Source organism: Alosa sapidissima, chromosome 21, assembly GCF_018492685.1.
Source record: "Alosa sapidissima isolate fAloSap1 chromosome 21, fAloSap1.pri, whole genome shotgun sequence".
Taxonomy (NCBI): domain Eukaryota; kingdom Metazoa; phylum Chordata; class Actinopteri; order Clupeiformes; family Clupeidae; genus Alosa; species Alosa sapidissima.
This window is the reverse complement of record NC_055977.1, coordinates 9096909-9115223: the sequence shown is the minus strand read 5'-3', so window position 1 is coordinate 9115223 and position 18315 is coordinate 9096909. Positions and strand designations below refer to the sequence as shown.

General features: G+C 42.1%; 3 protein-coding genes across 10 annotated transcripts in view; all 3 read left to right on the top strand.

The window, feature by feature from the left end:
- The first annotated feature begins 342 nt into the window (after positions 1–342).
- ndufv1 (NADH:ubiquinone oxidoreductase core subunit V1) lies at positions 343–7149 on the top strand. Its single transcript, XM_042077749.1, has 11 exons — positions 343–462; positions 1458–1589; positions 1941–2023; positions 2303–2473; positions 2716–2899; positions 3169–3358; positions 4034–4246; positions 4710–4876; positions 5975–6056; positions 6325–6470; positions 6699–7149. Exons 2-11 carry the CDS (start codon positions 1464–1466, stop codon positions 6774–6776), a joined length of 1440 nt encoding a protein of 479 aa, XP_041933683.1. The 5' UTR covers positions 343–462; positions 1458–1463; the 3' UTR covers positions 6777–7149.
- A 679-nt stretch (positions 7150–7828) lies between these two features.
- On the top strand, positions 7829–12003 carry LOC121696314 (zinc finger protein 567-like). Of its 3 annotated transcripts, none has more exons than XM_042077759.1 (5): positions 7829–7953; positions 8990–9125; positions 9773–9888; positions 10134–10277; positions 10590–12003. In XM_042077759.1, exons 2-5 carry the CDS (start codon positions 9011–9013, stop codon positions 11325–11327), a joined length of 1113 nt encoding a protein of 370 aa, XP_041933693.1. In that variant the 5' UTR covers positions 7829–7953; positions 8990–9010; the 3' UTR covers positions 11328–12003. The 3 variants fall into 3 exon arrangements, with proteins under 3 accessions (XP_041933693.1, XP_041933694.1, XP_041933695.1); XM_042077760.1 differs by lacking the exon at positions 7829–7953 and adding an exon at positions 8020–8221; XM_042077761.1 differs by lacking the exon at positions 7829–7953 and adding an exon at positions 8319–8342.
- Positions 12004–13124: 1121 nt separating this feature from the next.
- The window catches only part of kmt2ba (lysine (K)-specific methyltransferase 2Ba), a 45419-nt gene continuing 40228 nt past the window's right edge, over positions 13125–18315 (top strand). For 3 of the 6 annotated variants that reach the window (XM_042077718.1, XM_042077721.1, XM_042077722.1), the window contains exon 1: positions 13125–13470. In XM_042077718.1, the coding sequence (XP_041933652.1) occupies positions 13168–13470 (303 nt within the window). In that variant the 5' untranslated portion in view covers positions 13125–13167. The remainder of the gene's footprint in view (positions 13471–18315) is intronic. The other 3 variants (XM_042077720.1, XM_042077717.1, XM_042077716.1) reach the window with 1 other exon arrangement.

The following is an 18315-nucleotide window of genomic DNA, read 5'->3' as shown; positions in this document are numbered from 1 at the left end:
AGAGGATCCTGCAATAAGGAGGACCATTATACATTTCTATCAAACACCAGCACAAGGCTGTAGTAGACATACAAGGGATGTAAGAGGTCATCAGATAACCTGGACATATCCCCTGAAGATGACAGTAATGCTGTCAACATGGTCTAAGCTAGCCTATTTGACAGAGCTTTCATGTAAGATTTGAAGGAATGTAGCCTATTCACTAACCTTCTTTTGGACAACCTTTGATAGACAAGAAGACAGTTATCCAATCCTCTTATTCAATGAATATGCATTAATCATGAGGGGTGGACCCCAACAGAGCTTCTGTATGGCCATCATTACAACCATAGACGATTACAACTAGTTCACAACACAAGTCATCAGAACAGTCAAACCACTTCCCGGTCAGGAACGGATCACTTCCGTTAAACATTTTGTAACTACAAATTTCCAGCGGCCGAAGGATTTGGAATCCCCACGGTAGGAATTTACACGAATATATTGTATATCTTCTTATGTTTCTGTCCGATAACAAACACTACATGCTGCATAATGAATCCGTTATTGTTTAATGTAGTATATGCGGCTAGCTAGTTAAATAGCCAACGTTAGCGCTCCCTGTCACCCAAAGTCGCCATGTATGAAAGTGAATATGGAGGTCACCACAGGACAACACTTTTTAAATTAACGTTGGGTCACTCAGGAGTTTGTTGGTGACAATTTTAACATTTCGTCATGCTGATATCAGTTGTTAATTTTTCTTAATGATCGGACATTGTGTTATTCACGTTGGCATTTTGTAAGGGGGCATCTTATGTCACCATGCTAGCTAGTTGTGCTAGTTTGTTGGGTAAATTAATTACCTACCAATTTCATCGTGCTCGATGATGATTAATGTAACGTTAAAATAAAGACCTCTAGGAGATAACACCGTACATAATGTTTGTTAATGTTATGTTTGACGACCCTCCTTGAAATTACTTCCAAATATCACTTGCTACCCAAAAACATTGTATTGTTTATTTGAATCCTCAAATTATCATTTTACATTTTCATGTAACAAGTAGGCCAACTTTACCAAAAACATTAAGTTACTTGGCCTGTTTACTCTAACGTTAGTGCATAGTTTAACGATTAGGAATTTATGCAACATACATAATCTGAAGTTGGATAATTTAGGCAAATTCAGTAGGCTGTAACAATGTCTGTAACTTAAAGATGGTAACATAAGTGAAAATGAATAGAGTGTTGGTAGGAATTTTGCCTGGATGAGGGGTAAAAAAGTCTGAAAAGTAACCAGGTTTTATGTTATCAAACAGTGACGAATCACGTGGCCATGGTCTTCACAGGGTTTTGCATGTGGAATAAGTGGAATATTTTAACCAAGTGCCTTTGACTTATTTTTAAGCGAATACTTCAAAGACACTTTCTATTTACATATGCTTGCTAATTTCTAAGCGTTTTTTTTACTTCAGGTAAGGATGCTGACCTTGTCGCGCATCCTTGTCAGCGGTGCTGCACGCGTTCCAGCTGCTGCAGCAGTTGCTGCCAGTCAGAGTGGAGCAACAACTATCACGCGCTTTAACAGCACCGCTGCTCAGCAGCAGGTAAGTAGTGCACGTGAAGTCGGTGCCTTATGTAAAAGAGGCAAAAGTTTTCTTCAGCACCAAAACCTAGTTCTAACAACATGACTGCGTTGCACTATGCTTTTAAAACCCAAAGCAATAAAACACATTAAAGTTAACATATTTTCCTGTGTATAAATTATAAAAATGAAACATTTAATAGACATCTGAAGAGACATTCAGGGAAAAAATGAAAACACACAAACAATAAACTCTCACAAACCTAAAATTAAATCAATAATGTTTTTTTACTGGCAGTTGAGCTAATTTAGCTTAAACAAGATTTCTAAGATCCAACTTTTATATGGTTATAACCGATTTCTATATATTTAGGAAAAGCCCAAGAAGACAAAGTTTGGCCCTTTGGCTGACGAAGACAGAATCTTCACCAATTTGTATGGCAGGCATGACTGGAGGTAGGACTCTAAAGCACATTGTGGTATATAGCATATATATCGCATGACAACAACCATGTCCACAACAAATGCAACTAGAACAGGATGGCATATGGATATGGAATGCCCCTTATTGTAATCTGCACACAGGCTTTTGATATGCCAGTGTTATGAAACAACTTAAATAAGTTTTCCTGAGGGGGAGACCTCAGGGGGGGGGGGGAACTAAAGATTATCCTGTGATACTCCTCTATGCCATGGCCATCTTTGTGCAACATTTGATGGTGATGTCGTTTCCAGGCTGAAGGGAGCACTAAGCCGTGGAGACTGGTACAAGACCAAAGAGATCCTGCTGAAGGGCGTGGACTGGATCCTCAACGAGGTCAAGACCTCAGGCCTGCGGGGCCGAGGAGGTGCTGGCTTCCCCACCGGCATGAAATGGGGCTTCATGAACAAACCCAGCGATGGCAGGTCTGCATGCAACTCTCAAGATCTCAGCTCATGACAGAAACACACACACCTTGTTTGCGCACATTCACTCGCTAAGAAACAATACATGCTCATCTTGTTAAGTCACTGTCATCTTACTAAAGCAATCACTGACACTGTTTTATACAACTCTCTCGTTATCCACAAATTCACAAACGTACCTAGACAGATCCAACACATACTTATTTTTCAACTTCCTCTTTGGCTTCCCTTCCATCCTTCAGGCCCAAGTACCTGGTGGTGAATGCGGACGAGGGTGAGCCTGGCACCTGCAAAGACAGGGAGATCATGCGCCACGACCCCCACAAGCTGGTGGAGGGCTGCCTGGTGGCTGGCAGGGCCATGGGCGCCCGCGCTGCCTACATCTACATCCGTGGAGAGTTCTACAATGAGTCCTCCAACCTGCAGGTAAGCAAGATGACACATTTCCTCCAGTGCCAAGACCACCGTCATACAATTTGTTGACAGTACTGACAGTATGTAAGAATCTTGATTCAGGGTATTTTACTTTGTTGTGCCCCTTTCACTGCTTTTGTTTAAAGTCAGGGCTAGAGTGGCTGAGACACAAACAGGACCGCTGGAAAATGTTAATTCCTGCTCTTCATTGACTCTCTCTCTTTTCTCTTGGTGTTCTGCCTTTTCTCCCATCCCCCCACCCTCCATGTTAATCTTCACAGGTGGCCATCAACGAGGCCTATGCTGCTGGTCTAATCGGCAAAAACGCCTGTGACTCCGGCTACGACTTTGATGTGTTTGTGATGCGCGGGGCTGGTGCCTACATCTGTGGGGAAGAGACCGCTCTCATCGAGTCCATTGAAGGCAAACAGGGCAAGCCGCGACTAAAGCCTCCCTTCCCTGCTGACGTTGGTAAGGACTCGTAGGATGTTCGTACGAGGCATGGTAGGTTTTAACCAGCCTCATTGCATTTTGTGTGTTTAGTTCTTCTGACCAGGGGTATTGAACAACAGGCAGTACATTTACGAGTTCATTAACCAGTTGAGGAGTACGGTTAGAATTAGAATGTTTAGAATGTTCCGCAAACCGAAAGTTCTCCACTATGATGGGACAATTACCCTCAGAGATTTTCCCCAGAACCTTTATATGGCTCTGATTTTCCCCATAGACTGTATAAAGAACACTGAAACTATAGATCGTTTGCACAGAATTCTAGAAGGAACCAGAAAAATAATTCACATTCACAGGTTGAAGCAGTGTGCAGACAGAAAGTTATTATGAGAGAGCATTGCTCTCACTTACATGAGCTACATAAGCTCTATACTAGATGATCCCTGGGGACTGAAGAATAGAGCATTCAGTAGGATTCTGTTTGGAAGAGTTCACATATATCTGCACTTTTCCATGTATTTTCACATGTGCACATCTCAAAGATATTTAATAAGAACAAATCCCCTTCTCAGTGGTTTCAGCCATTTATGTTTTCTGCTACATACACAAGTGAGGCCTGGGGTAGGGTAAGTGTAAAAAAAAAAAAGAAAATCAGGATCATGATATTTAATGTGAACTGTTTCTCTTCTGGCGCAGGTGTGTTTGGTTGCCCAACGACTGTCGCCAACGTAGAAACCGTGTCGGTGGCGCCCACTATTTGCCGTCGTGGTGGCTCGTGGTTTGTAGGCCTGGGTCGTGAGAGGAATTCGGGGACGAAGCTTTTCAACATCTCCGGACACGTGAACACTCCGTGCACAGTGGAGGAGGAGATGTCTATCCCACTAAAGGAGCTTATTGAGAGGCATGCAGGTACTTGGATCTGCCACTACTTAGATTTAATTAGTACATTTAAAGTTGACTGATATTTAGCAAATTTATCCAAATCAAAGCAGACTCACAACGGCGGGAATTGAACCCAGGTCGACTGATTGTCAGTCAATGTCATTTGTCCATGTATTTGTGCATGATTTGACATGTTTTAGCTGTAGTGTTGTTCTGTGTGCACCAGACTTAAGTACTCCGCTGACATTGCAACATGCTTGGTGCAAAAGTGTGTGTATCAGTTGTATGTATGTGTTTCAGCTGTAAATAAAGGATCATGTATTAACATTGACAGATGCTAATGATTTCATTGATAATAACTTCTATGATAATAATCACTGGTGTTAGATGGTACCACATTTTTGTAAAGGGTAGATGAATAAGTTGATATTAGTGTGTAAATACATTTGTAATGGTTGGTTAGCTCACTGTCATTCCTCCCGTCCTCTAGGTGGCGTACGTGGAGGATGGGATAACCTGCTGTGTGTGATCCCTGGTGGCTCGTCCACTCCCCTCATTCCCCGTCATGTCTGTGATGATGTGCTCATGGACTTCGACGGCCTCATCCAGGCTCAGACCGGCCTGGGCACAGCTGCCCTCATTGTCATGGACAAATCTGTGAGTGTCTGTCTCATTGACTGGACACACACACACACACACACACACACACAGACATATACACAGACATGCATACACACACGAACACACGTTGTACTTAGTGATTCTGTTCACCTGATATGTGGTAACCGAACCAAAGTCATTAACTTAAGCACTGACCTCATTAACACTTCAGGTTTATTAACATAGACCAATGTCTGTGAAAGCATGGATGTTGTTGCTTCCTGAACTTAACATTATTAAGAAATAAATCCAATGTTAGTCAGCCATGTTGGCTGTATAGTAAACAGAAAATCGGCTTGAAAACAGAACATTTTACTCACTGCACTCCATAGTTTTTAGTCATTGTTTTAGATACATAAGTCTCAACAGCATCAGAACATATGAAATAGTCTTGAACATTAATGATGCCATTTTTTTTTAAAGGATAATTCCGGTATTTAGCACTTTGAGTCCCTTTTCTGGTTTGTTTTGGATGAACTAGAGTGGTGGACACCGAAATTTGGTCCTGTCTCGACTTTTCTGACTCGTTTTGAATCGCCTTTACTGCTTCAGAGTGGCTGCCTACAGGCATGCACAAACATGTCCTTAAAACAACCCTTAACGTTCGTTTTCAAAACTGTGCAACTCACCGAGTGGTTAGTGGTGTTCGTTGATTATTAAAATAAGTATATCGGTGCAATGTATGATTTCCAGCCGTGTTATTTGCTATTGTGGAACTATTTTTTTCAGACGCTCAATATTTGAGCTTGAAGCATAGATGGTGGCGCAGTAATATCAACGTGCAATGAGTCTTCCAACAGAAATCAATGGGATTTTACGAAATGCAAAAACCGAGAAAAAAAAAACGTAAGGAAATTGCCAATACTGCATAGTTTACCTTTAAGTATATTGGGGCTTTTGCCTTAATTTTTGATAGGACAGCAAGAGACTGGGGTGGGATCGGGAAATGAACCCGGGTACTCGTGGTCACTTGGACCCGTATTTGGTACGGGTGCTGCAGACAGTTGCGTCACAGCGCCCCCCCCCCCCCCCCCCCCCCCCCACACACCATTTTTATAACTAAGTGTCCTGACTTGTTGTTCTGTGTGACCACAGACAGACGTCATCAGAGCCATCGCTCGCCTGATTGAGTTCTACAAGCACGAGAGCTGTGGCCAGTGCACACCGTGCAGAGAAGGTAAGAGAAAGATAAAGTATCTTTTCATTTCAAAGCACCTTTCAAGACACCCAGAATGAGGTGATGTACACTAGTAAAAGCATATGTATGTGAGTGTGTGTTCATGTGCGTGTGTGTGTGTGTGTATGTGTGTGTTTCTTTTCAAGTTATAATATATCAATATTATTAATAATAATATATTATAATAGTGGTCTCTGTTGTGTTTGTCTATTTGGAATATATCTCCTTTTTCTTTGCCTGACTTTGCTGTTGGTCTCCCATGGCGCAGGTGTGGACTGGATGAATAACATGATGTGGAGGTTTGTGAAGGGCGATGCCCGTGAGGCAGAAATCGACATGATCTGGGAGATCAGCAAGCAGATCGAGGGTCACACCATCTGCGCCTTGGGTGACGGTGCCGCCTGGCCTGTGCAGGTATTATGGGATGTTTGAGATACTGTATGCATCACACAGGTAGATGATTATGTGTTAACGAGAGTTAAATGGCCAAAACACGGCATTAAGTAGAAATGGTATAATCAATTTAATAGTGGGTTAGTTATGGTCAAGTTGTCATGACACACACACACACATACATACATCTCAGAAAAAAAATATCTTCATTATAACTTACAAACCAATATGTTTCCTTTTTCTCACCAGGGTTTGATCCGTCATTTCCGCCCAGTCATGGAGAGCCGCATCGCAGAATTCAAACAGAAGCAGCAGGCCAGGGCTTAAATCACATCAAGAATGGACACAAGTGGACGCACATCTCACAATTAGTTATTGTTATTTAACATGAATTTCATGTCCCACCTCGGTGACCCACCGTGTTGCCTCCTTTCTTCGCCTTGTCTGTAGGCAATCGCCCCAGAGTTCAAAGAACCTTAAAAGTAGATATTTAGAATGCTCGGATCGTGGGTGATTACCTCCACCATGCCAACCTATCCATGCCAACCCGTTATGACATCACTCAAAGCCTTTGACTCTTCCATGAATGAATACATGTATGAGTCGAGCTCATCCTGTGTCTGTATTTAAACATTTCTGTGTATTTTTAAAGATATGGAATTATTCTACAATTCATAAAGTCATACAAGTCGAAACTAAAGTCTTGTTTTCTGTGTTAGTGATTCAGGTTTGGTTGGGGTTGGGACTAGATCCCACTGGTGCAGGAGCCACTGAGGCATGTGTTTCTTTATATAAAGTGAATATGCACAATTACATACAGTTTATGACTCATAGGATCATAATAGAATACACTTTATCGTCATGTCAGGCATGACTTAGGTCTCGCCAATAAAATGGACAAAATATACAAAATGCCATTAAACAGTGTTTATTCAGACACAACATATCCACAGAATAATTACTTCTAAATACAAATACGCTAAAATGCTAATGGCTGACAACGTGCAAAGCCAGGCAATGAGTAAAGAGTGCATGAACTAAAGCTATTGGGTGGCATGGTATGCTATTGAGGTAGCAGCACTGAGACCAAGCTTATGGAAGGGATGGGGCTTCTATACTCTGAGATGACTCGCCACTGTTTGTGCTTAAGGTCACCTTGTTAAATTAGGTGGTACATTTTGCCTAGTTTATTAATTAAAATAATCAAGTTTTGCTCTTAACCCATCATTTAAATGAAGGCTTACAATGAAATAAAGCTTTGGTCTTGTGCTAAACTGCAATGTTTAAAACTTACATGCACACTGAAAGGTGCCGGGATGTAATGGCAATCTAATCAACAACAAATGAAATGGGAATATAACCTTTGAGTGCTGGGTGAGGTCTTTGGGTCCACATACATTGGACACAAGAGTTAATAATTTTTTAAACGGGCGTGCCAACTCTGACGTCACCTAGCAGGAGTACACGTTCAGGGTCGGCTTCATTTCATTGGACACTTTGAAAGGTAAGCAACGACTGGTATTTTGTTTACTAAATCTAGTTAACCGATTCAAATGTATAAAAAATATTAATAAAAGGGGAATGTTAAGAACATAACCTGTGAATTGCTGTATCTTGTTTGAGCAGAAGATCATGACTAATACCAAACTAGCGTTTTGAAACATTCAGCGCTCTCCATATATTTTGAATCAATCACTTGTTTTGTTCGTCCTGTTTCTAGATAACGTTAGCTAATGTTGGCGATCTGAAGTTTAAATTGAGACTTAATAAAGGTAGCTGTTTCTGATAAAACGTTATCTGTGCCGTTTTGAAGGTCGGATAAGTGACTATTCCAATAGCTTTATACACACCGTAATTTTTGGACAGGATAAAATTCAGCATATCACCACCAAGGTAGATAACATTAACGGAATCGCTAGGCACAAAGAACTTATTAGCCTCTGGCACTTGGTAGCATTACCTAGCCTGTATTTATTCAAGCGAGCAGCAGCAACCAGATAGAATTTACAGGCTTCGCGTGTAGAAACTTCCCCCATGTATCATATCTGATGGCTAACCAGTGTAAATGTGAAAGATTTTATTTTGAAACGCAATAATGCCTCCTAGTGCTCGACAGCAGACTGAGCGAAATGCATACAATATAGCTAGCTAAGTTAACTAGCTTCTAGCTAACATTAGCATTGTGCAGGCTAGAAACCATAACAGTTAGCTGGAAACTAACGTCAACTTTAGCGTCGTCGTCGGCTGTGTTTGGTTTGAAGGACCCCCTCAGATTGTCAGATAGATAATGCATTTGAATGATGCGTCATATTTTTTAGAGCGCTAACGTTACTACGTAAACTGAAGATGCTTGGTTAAAGCAAATTGACCTAACGTTACAGCATGTTGATAATCTGTCTACTTTAACAACTCATTGGGTGCATTCTGCCACCACTTTAAACACATACTTGGACTGGTGTTCTTTGATACTTGACACTTGTGCTGTTGTGTACTTATAACACTGATCTTATGAGACTCCCGCCTTTTTCATTTTACTTTAGCCCCCGTTGGCCAGTGCTTGAATGGCCTCAGATGGGAAAATGGAGCTGGATATGCTCAAACTGGACCAGGCTGTGGTGGGAGAAAGTGTTGTTGCCCCTGTGAAAGAGTCAAAGCCAGTCATAAACCAACAACCATGTAAGCAGTTACTCTCCATGAACAACTTCTGTGCAGCCACACACACTCATACTTTCAAGGCTAATTGGAGCATTGATTGCAACCCTTCTTTGTATGTGGTCACAACCAGTGAGCTGTTCAAACTGGCTGTCTTATTGTTTTTCTTTCCATGTTTCAATTCAATTTCAATTTAATTGTACTTATAGGGCGCCAAAACATTACACATGTCTCATGGTGCTTTACAGAGTGTTAGACAATCAGAGAAAAGAAAAGAAGGCCCATGAGTAACGGGGCTGGGCGAGGAAAAACTCCCTAGAATTGGAGATACATATAGGAAGAAACCTCGAGTAGATCCACGACTCAAGGGCCTGACCCATCTGCCTAGGGTCAGATACAGGACAGTAAGGTCTGTATACATGACAAATAGTCAGGTGTAGAGAATAGGACATGGTGTTTAAAGCCACCTGAGGTGAACGTTACAAGAGGTGGGATGGTTACATATCTGGTATGATAATGCATTAATCCTAATTTAGTGTCAGAAAGTTCAAAAAGTCCAGCATAGGAAATGGAATTGTCCAGGGGATTAGGATTTGTCATAGGGCAAGTGGTGTTTCATGCATGTAGGCCTCTCATTTTTTTGTCTCCCTTTTGCATCTTGCATTTTGTAGATCAACATGACAGCCTCCAGTGTTTTCAGTGCTTCATCACTTTCTGCAACTCGAAGGCCAAGGAGAGACACATGAGGAAGAGTCACAGAGAGGAGTACAAACAGCAGCTCCAGCAGGTATCCGGCTCCCTCTGGACAAGCGAAGAAAACATAACTGAAAACAATTAGCCTGTTTAACTAAATCAATATTTAAATGCTCTATAGATTTTGTCATGGTTCGTGATCATTTATGTCGAAATGTATCGAAATACTGTATGTCCTCCATAGATAGACTGACGATCTGATTTTACTACTGATTTTGGCAAGGGTTGTGATCATTTATGTTGATGACATTTATGTTGATGCTGTATGTCTTCCTTCAGACGGACACTCTCTTCACCTGCTACGTGTGTGATCGCACCTTCCCTTCCTCAGAGGAGCTGACGCAGCACCAAGCCACCCACAGCACAGAGGACAAGCCCTTTCGCTGTCCACACTGTCAGGGTAGCTTTGCCACCTTTTCGGAGGTGAGGTTGACCTGCCGATGACCTATCTGTCTATCTGACCTATCTATCACTCTGATGAGTAATATGACATACTCTTTCCCCATCACAAGTATTGTGCAATGTTCACAGTGTTAGTGGTAGGTTACAGAGCTCAAAGGAGTTTCTGAGAATTCCTTTATACTTTTTTTTAATAGCTATCCAATTGGGAAACCAGCTTGGAATTCTATCGAAAAACAGATATTTCTCATAGCGTCTTTAAACATATTCTTTAAAGTTTCCTCATTCTTTATTCCTGTTTTTTCCTGCCTCTGGCACGTCTTGTTTCCCTTCCAGCTTACAGATCACCGCCGCAACCTGTGCTCTGAGCGTCATTGCGTTTGCAAGGACTGTGGTATGCTGTTCCGCGGCCCAGCTAAACTACGCACGCATCGCCTGACTCAACACCCGGCCCCGGACGCACCTCCACCTGACGACGGCTTCACCCACCGCTGCCCCAAGTGCCAGCAAGGCTTCGAGACAGAGGCCGAGCTTTTGCAGCACCAGGAGCTACACGCAGGCGACGAGTACTGCAACGGCAAGGCCCCACCGCGCAAGCGTGGCAGACCCGCAAAGCTGCAGACGACGACTCCTGAGGCAGAAAACGGAGAGAAGATGGAGGTGGAGGAGGCAACAGCATCAGTACCGACAACGGAAGCTGGAGAGAATTCAGAAGAGGCAAAGACTGCCAAACGTCGTGGGCGTCCTCCGAAGCAGCAGCAGCCAAAGCAGGAGTCAAAGATCCCCTGCCCCGTGGGAGAGTGCAAGACGGTGTGCACCAGTCTGGCGCAACTCCGCGTCCACAAGAAGGAAGCCCACCCGCCACCGCCCCCGCCACGGAAGGCCCACGCCTGCACCGAGTGCGAGGAGAGCTATGGCCGGGCAGAGCAACTGCAAGCGCACATGAAACGCGCCCATGGGTCCAACCGGCACACCTGCCCCACCTGCGGCAAAAGTTTCGGTCGCGAGAGCAACCTGAAGGCTCATCAGAAGAGCCACAGTGAGGGCGAAGGGGCAGACGAAGACAAAGGGTAGATGGCAAGTCAGAAATGGACAATGGTCGGGGTTTATGGGTATTACTATAGAGGGAAATGGGAGTGGATGTAGGGATTGAATAGAAGAGGACTGGACTCAGACTGGAGGAAATAAGAGAGTTGTCGTTAACCCCGACTTGGAGCAGAAGTCTGAATAGGTTCTCGAAGTCTGAATAGGTTCTAGAAGTCATTTTAAACTTGTTTTAATGATGTCTAATAATTGAGTTATTGTAAATATAAGCATCATATACAACATTTGTACATACAAATATCAATTGTTGTTGAAATGAAATCACAGCCTTCATTATTTTGCTACTTTATTTTGTATATACTAAGTCCATTTTGCTGATTTAGTGTGGTTTGGTATGTGTCAAATATAGTTATTAGAAGTTTGGTTTGCCTTTAAATGGGAGTTGAACAGGAGGTTTTTTGTGGTGCTTCAGATTATGCATGGGGTGTGTTCAGAGCTCATCTGAGTTTCCCTTCATAATAGTATGTCTATGTAGAGGAATGAACATTTTCAAACTGAGGTCACTTATAGTTTTTGTTTTTTACATTCTAAATGGAAAACAGGTGGTTTGGCTTTCGGATAACACATCATGACACATCGTGTGGATAAATGTCAATTTCTGTCCAGAAACTCATGTACTGAAATTAAAATTCGTATCTCAACTTCACTTATTTTGACTCCTCTGTTGTGTTTTTCAGGAAAATAAATCAACACTGATTTACTGGAAATAACTTCACAAATAATATGTATGTAGTGTAGAAGTAAAGATAAGACATTTCACAGTGTAGTTCTTGTGAGATCCCTACATCTCTTTCTTCCATCATATTTTGCTTATTTGAGTGAAAAATATTCAAATATATTTACTAGGCTACTGACGACATTGCAGCTGCAGCTACTACAGGCAACCCTCACCAGGCTGTGCTAAAATCAAATAATTTAATTATTATGAATAATGATAATAATTGGTAATACATAAGGGCAATTCCACGGAAAATTTACTTTTTTGTCACATCCATAATGCCAGTGAAATGCCTTGGCATTTGTATAATGTGAAGGATAACATTCATTGTTTGTGCATTTTTTCTCATGTACATTCTTCAGCCAAAAATAGCAAATGCTCAAATTTCATGTAATCATTCATACCATACCATTACATTTTATTGGCGTTATGGATGTTACAAAAAAACCATGGAATTGCCCATAAAAGGTCCTAGGGTGATTTATCTGTTCTTGGTTGTAGTGATAGCTTTGGGATCTTCAAAACGCCTCTTATCTGACTAATTTTTCTTTCTTATGAAGTTGCAGTTTGTATATGTTTATAGTTATTGTTGTTATTCTGTTAAATTCTATTTAGTGTATTACTGTTGGTATTTTTTAGGTCAATGGTAATGTTTATTGTCATTGCAAGTCCTTTGGACAAAAGCACCTGCTAAATACCATAAACATAATCATAATAATAATAATCAGTTCATCTGTTGTATTTTGTACATTTTTCATATTTGACAATGACTGTAAATGTCTCTCCTGTCTTAACTTATGTGTGTCTTAAATGTGACTAATTTTAATGGTAAAACAATTAATCACATCTGCAAATTTAGATTTTTTTTTTTTACATTTTCTATTGATAGGATTTCTAATACCATCCTAATCGTAAAAGTGTTGGATATACCTATGGTAAAGTCTATGCCCATATTCAGGCATTTTTTTTTTTAATGGGAGATGGAAACTCGCTCTCCCATGATGCTTTGCACACGGATCTATCTCGCGCCTTTCCATCTTGTTTCACCCACCCCAAACCACTTCTACAGCGCAGTTGTTGTGGTAGTTAATAATGGCGGCAGTGGGAGGTGGATTGTCAGCCTCTGCTGTTCTAGCTGGCGTTAACACTTCAACCACAGTTCGCTGTCGCTTTCCAGCTCGACCATGCACATCCCGCAGCCAAGCACGATCAGAAAGGCGTTTGCGAGTTGGTCGACTGTGGACTGGAGATGGAAAGACTGCCTCAAAGGGCCCGAGGCCCGTCAACATTGGACTTACGTTGCAAGAAGACCCGTCACTACTGCGCTTACTTCGGATTGCAGAAAAACACAAGCGCAAGAGAGAGGCGGGTTTCGACTCAAGCGGGAGTGAGGAGGTCGGTTGCTATAGCCTTGCTAATTATCCAGCTCTATAGAATTGTATGCTTCGTCTTTTTGGTTTGTGGAAGAAATGAGTACTAGACAACCACCGCTTCCCAACGCTACCGCGCTTCAGATGCTTAACGCTAGTACAATCGAGTTCCAAAACATCCATGCTGTTGTCCAAATGTTTTAGCCAGCTAGCTTAAACGCTAGTGAGTTTCAGTTTCTGGACGCGTTGTCGCATGTCCGCAACGGCCCATAACGTTGAAACTACGTTTGCATTAGCTGCCGGGGCTGATTGTGGGAAGTAGAAGTTCTTCGCCTTTTGTTAAAATACCATTTTGTGAGCGGTGTTGTCTATGTGCCTCAGCCATTGGCTGCAATACACTGGCGCGCTGCAATACATTTGCGCGCTGTTGAATTGACTAGTCGAGCATCACCTTGGCTACTATCGTTAGACAGCCAACAATGAGTTTGGTCGGTTAAACGTCTGATGTGTTGTTGTGTCAGTGGTGTAAATTAAGCGTGGTATTGCATTAACGTTACTGGTCAGTCAGTTTGTGCAGGTTGGATCTGCATTGCCACGTCCCTTGCCTTACCTTGAGAGATGTATTACTGCTGCTTGTTCCGCCTAAATTGCCAGGAAACTTTTCAGAATCAGCAGAAGTTGCAGTAATGGTTCCGTTACATTTGACAAAGATAACGTTTGAAGCTTACCTTTCAGAAACCTATTTTGCATGCATAGATGTATACCCCGCGTGCAAAGTTAAGCACCTGCCGCGTGCTAATTAAAAGTTACCGAGTTAGCTCGACAACATTAGTTAGCTTGTATGCTACATAGCACCAGAGAACTGACTCCACATCAGCTCTTTTGACAGGATGTGTAACATCAGTTCACAAGCCCAGGATATCTGGACACAATTATTTTTTTCCCTGAATAGAATCTAAATACCCAACTTGTCAGTAACGTTGCCTAGATTTGGCTTGCAATCGTAAGTTAGATGAGTAGTTAATGAACTGTTTTAAAAAGTTAACGTTAGCTAGCTAATGCTAGCCAGTCATGTTTAATTTCCATAGTACGCACAAAAAGGTCATTAAAATAGGTCATTAATTGGCCTACATTTTTCAGTAACATAAACGTGGCTAAACTTCGTTACACGGTCAGACGAAGAGCATTGGATAAGACAACGGATTGTTAGCATTTTTTAAATTAAGTTAACTATAGGTCTGACAAGGTGGTGTGAACTGGCTGTCAGGCTCGAGAGACGGGTGTGCCTGCCTTTCATTAACGTTAATGTGTTCAGTTTGATAACAAATGTGGCTAGGTTCATGCTTACCTTGACCTCAACTGGGAAGCAATATACTTCTGACTTAATTACTCACTTACTACTCTCACTGTCTTTAGGTATTAGTCACACCCCTCTCCTCATCACGAGGAGAGGGGATGGAGGACCTTAACGCAGCACCTTTCTCTGATGATCTCTTTATAGCCACGACGCACATAATGTAATAGAACACCCTATGTATATATCGAAAAAATAACCTTGACTCGTTGGGTTTTTTGAAACTCCCATTTTGTTTCTTGCATGTATTGCTCTTTAGAAAACAAGTCAAGAAACAGAGGGCATGTCAGCATAGGTTTAGGTTACAATTGGGTTTTGTCTATCCGGCCTCTGACCTGAAAATGTGCCATGTTGTACCCTGTGACATCACTATTTAGTCTGTGATCGGACTGATGCAACAACGGAGACTGAACTGTAATATATGCCCAGTAAAAGAGCTTACCTCTGGTGCCGGCTCCTAGATGCGTCCACTCTACTCCTGGTTCTGCAGAAAAAAGGTTTCTTCTGGTCAAGTTGTTCTGTGCAGTGAGACTGGTTTAACTTCTGCACTAGTGGCACTACAGCTCACCATCTATTGAATACAGCAAAGGTCAAGAGTGTTTCGTTCATTCAGAATGCATATGGTGAGTAGAAGAGATGGATGTGACTTGGCAGGTCAAATTGAGCTTTTGTAGGGGAATCCCAGATAGATTCCATATGACTTTATTTGTTGCTACTGCTGTTGTTGCTTATACCTTCTCTCTTAGAATTTGTAACATTATTAGCGTGTGTGAGCATGCGATTGAGATGGCCATAGCAATTTATAGATGAGGGTAATTGATATTCTGAATTGATGTTCTTAAATATGATTTACAGATGAAGGGGTTAGGAAGATGCAAGTTTGATGCTGTAGTGAAGTTGTATGTGCTCATTTGCCACCTGGAGTTAGGCTGATGCAACGTGATGCAGATGCTCAGACTGCTGTACGTACCAGTGCTTGTTGGCATCCTGTAAAGCCACTGAATTTTGTAAAGAGAGGCAGCAGCAGGGTGTATGTTGTGTACCAGATTTAGGATTATTGCACATCTCCATATGTGGGAGGAGAGCATGAGGTGGAATATTACAGAATATCTCTGCTTCTGTTATCTAGGTTGTTTATTGCTTTAGCCCCGACTGCAGGAATTTCAGCAATCTGCCAAAGGGAACTGTTCTTCTTCACGTTACCTCAAACTGGTGAGGAAGAATAGAATGATCATCAGTGTTTTTAAACAAACTAAATATGTTTGTGAGGCTGTAATGCCTCGAGTCACAGGCAGTGTGACGCGGAGGCTTCGGCCGTCTTTTGAAGACAGCAGATGGCAATCTCTTCCCCTCTGAGCTGCCCCTGAGCTTGGCAAGCTGAGTGTCGGCCTGGTAGTTACAGACACAGAGATGTGGTGAATATCAAGCATGCTCATAGGTGTGGTTGTATGTCATTTTTTTTAACATTGGGCTGAATGCATAAGCTGTAGTGTAGCGTAATTGGAAGGATGGCAGACATGCAGGTGTCGTGAGTCGGCTTTTCGTGTTTTTTTTGGCAGATTTTTGCAAAAGTTTCTGTGCTTGAATTTGCAAATAGATGACTGTGATAGGCCAGTGGCAGAATTGTGCCATCTAGTGGATTGCTGGAGGAAATGGTAAATAGAACATGATCCTCTCTGTAAAATCCCCAAACATGCAGTGAAGCCATCTCTTTGACCTGCTGGAGTGGCCTGAAGCTCTCGTTTTCGTCTGTTGCCTGTGTGTGTGAGTAGTGTACACTCACCCCTCCCATCTGGCATTGTCCACACACTGTATCTGAGCGTCTGCCTGTCAGTAGACTATAGTGTGTCATTCAGAGGCTGTGTCATCTGTGGCTGATACGTGTGAAACGTAAGCTTCAGATCCTACTAAACATATGCTCCTCGATATCTCATTGAGTTTAGAGGTTGAACCATGTTGGGCGTGGGTGGATGTTCTCTTTGTGTGGCAAGTTGCAATAGCTTCCCTTTTGTCATTGGAAACCTTGATCTAAAACAACAAAAAGCCACATACACAATCATTAATCAATAATAACAACCTTAAAATTTACATGGAGAGGAAAAACCGCCTTTTGAAAAATTTCCTGGAGATGATTAAACAGGAACAGTTGTGTACAATGTGTACAGGGTTCCCGCAGATCCTTAAAAAGTCTTAAAAAGTACAACTTTCGGTTTTTAAGGCCTAAAAAAGTCTTTTCGAAAAGCAGGTGTTAGATTTGTGTAGGCTAGCGAGTGCGAGAGAGCGAGTGAAATGTCTCCACCCGGTTTCGTGTATTTTTTAAACGGAACTTTAGGCTATAAGTGACTAAGGTGTAGTGGTTGCAGAGTGAAGATGTTTTTCACGGGTGTCATTAAAGGTGTGAAAACGGTAGTGAATATGTAAATATATGCCTGACGTTTTCGTGGTGTAGCCGAGGCCTGAGAGATACGCAGGTAGCCGTGAGAGGGAGAAAGAGTTAGGCCAGTTAGCGATAGGGTGGCCATACGTTCGGATTTAGGCCGGACATACGGATTTTAAAAGCCCTGTCCGGCGCAGCCTCAAGCCGGACGCTCATTTGTCCTCCTTTTTGGAGTTGCGTTGGGCTTAGAATCTTATTTGCTCGGATGCAGCATCGTTTCACAAACTATGGACACGAAGACTGCTGGTCAAATTATGCGCGGACCGGTGCGTCTGTCACTCGTCTCATAATTTGCTGCGCAATTTGTGAAGGAACCACGGTCCGACAGAAAAAGAAAACAAACGTTTTTGCAATCAGGAGGAAATACACGTGAAGTTGATCTGTTTGCATCTCTCCAGCGTGTGTTGCTGGCCTAGCCTAAGTAAATATCTGTCTATAGCCTACCTGTAATATCTGTCTGCAGCTTGCTTGCCAGCATTTCCCAGTACTTCGCAAAAGTTGTGAAATATAACTGCATGTCGGTGACTACATAAAATGTTGGCTACATAAAAAACTGCAGGAACTGCTTTTCAGCAGGAACATGTGAGGAGGACCTGTCTCTTAATTGATGGGGTGGTTTCACTTTTCCCATACATTTTTTTTTAAAACAAGTCAATAGTTTTACAATGTTTCAGTCAAGCTTTGGTTGGCTTAAATACAACTGGTGTGCAAGTAGTGGATCAACTTTGATTTGCTGTGCTGCATATGGTAGAGAGCAATAGATGATATTAACTCTTTACTTCTAAAAAAAGAAGCGTTTTGGATTTACACACTGGACACTCTAGCCCCTAGAGGAATGAATGAAGAGTTTGACTTGCGTCCCTTTCTATGAACTGACCTTGGCCTTTTTGGACTGTTGTGTTGATCTGTAGCATGGTGTAATATCTTTCTGATCCTGAATTCCAGTCTGTTAGCTTTGTCCTGATCGGGTCCTTCTTTGATGTTGTTCATGTTCGCACATATTGATGTGCGAATTGATATCGCACATATTGATGTGGCTGCCTGTAACATTTATGTAATTTTTGTATTATTCACTACTC

What these genes read in the sequence shown, in the direction of transcription:
- ndufv1 (XM_042077749.1), top strand. Translation starts at nt 1,464, where the DNA reads ATGCTGACCTTGTCGCGCATCCTTGTCAGCGGTGCTGCACGCGTTCCA. An exon ending in TCCCTTCCCTGCTGACGTTG is followed by an intron (nt 3,359 to 4,033) that starts GTAAGGACTCGT and finishes CTTCTGGCGCAG; the next exon opens with GTGTGTTTGGTTGCCCAACG. An exon ending in GTGCACACCGTGCAGAGAAG is followed by an intron (nt 6,057 to 6,324) that starts GTAAGAGAAAGA and finishes CCCATGGCGCAG; the next exon opens with GTGTGGACTGGATGAATAAC.
- LOC121696314 (XM_042077759.1), top strand. Translation starts at nt 9,011, where the DNA reads ATGGCCTCAGATGGGAAAATGGAGCTGGATATGCTCAAACTGGACCAG. An exon ending in ACAAACAGCAGCTCCAGCAG is followed by an intron (nt 9,889 to 10,133) that starts GTATCCGGCTCC and finishes GTCTTCCTTCAG; the next exon opens with ACGGACACTCTCTTCACCTG. An exon ending in GCTTTGCCACCTTTTCGGAG is followed by an intron (nt 10,278 to 10,589) that starts GTGAGGTTGACC and finishes TTTCCCTTCCAG; the next exon opens with CTTACAGATCACCGCCGCAA.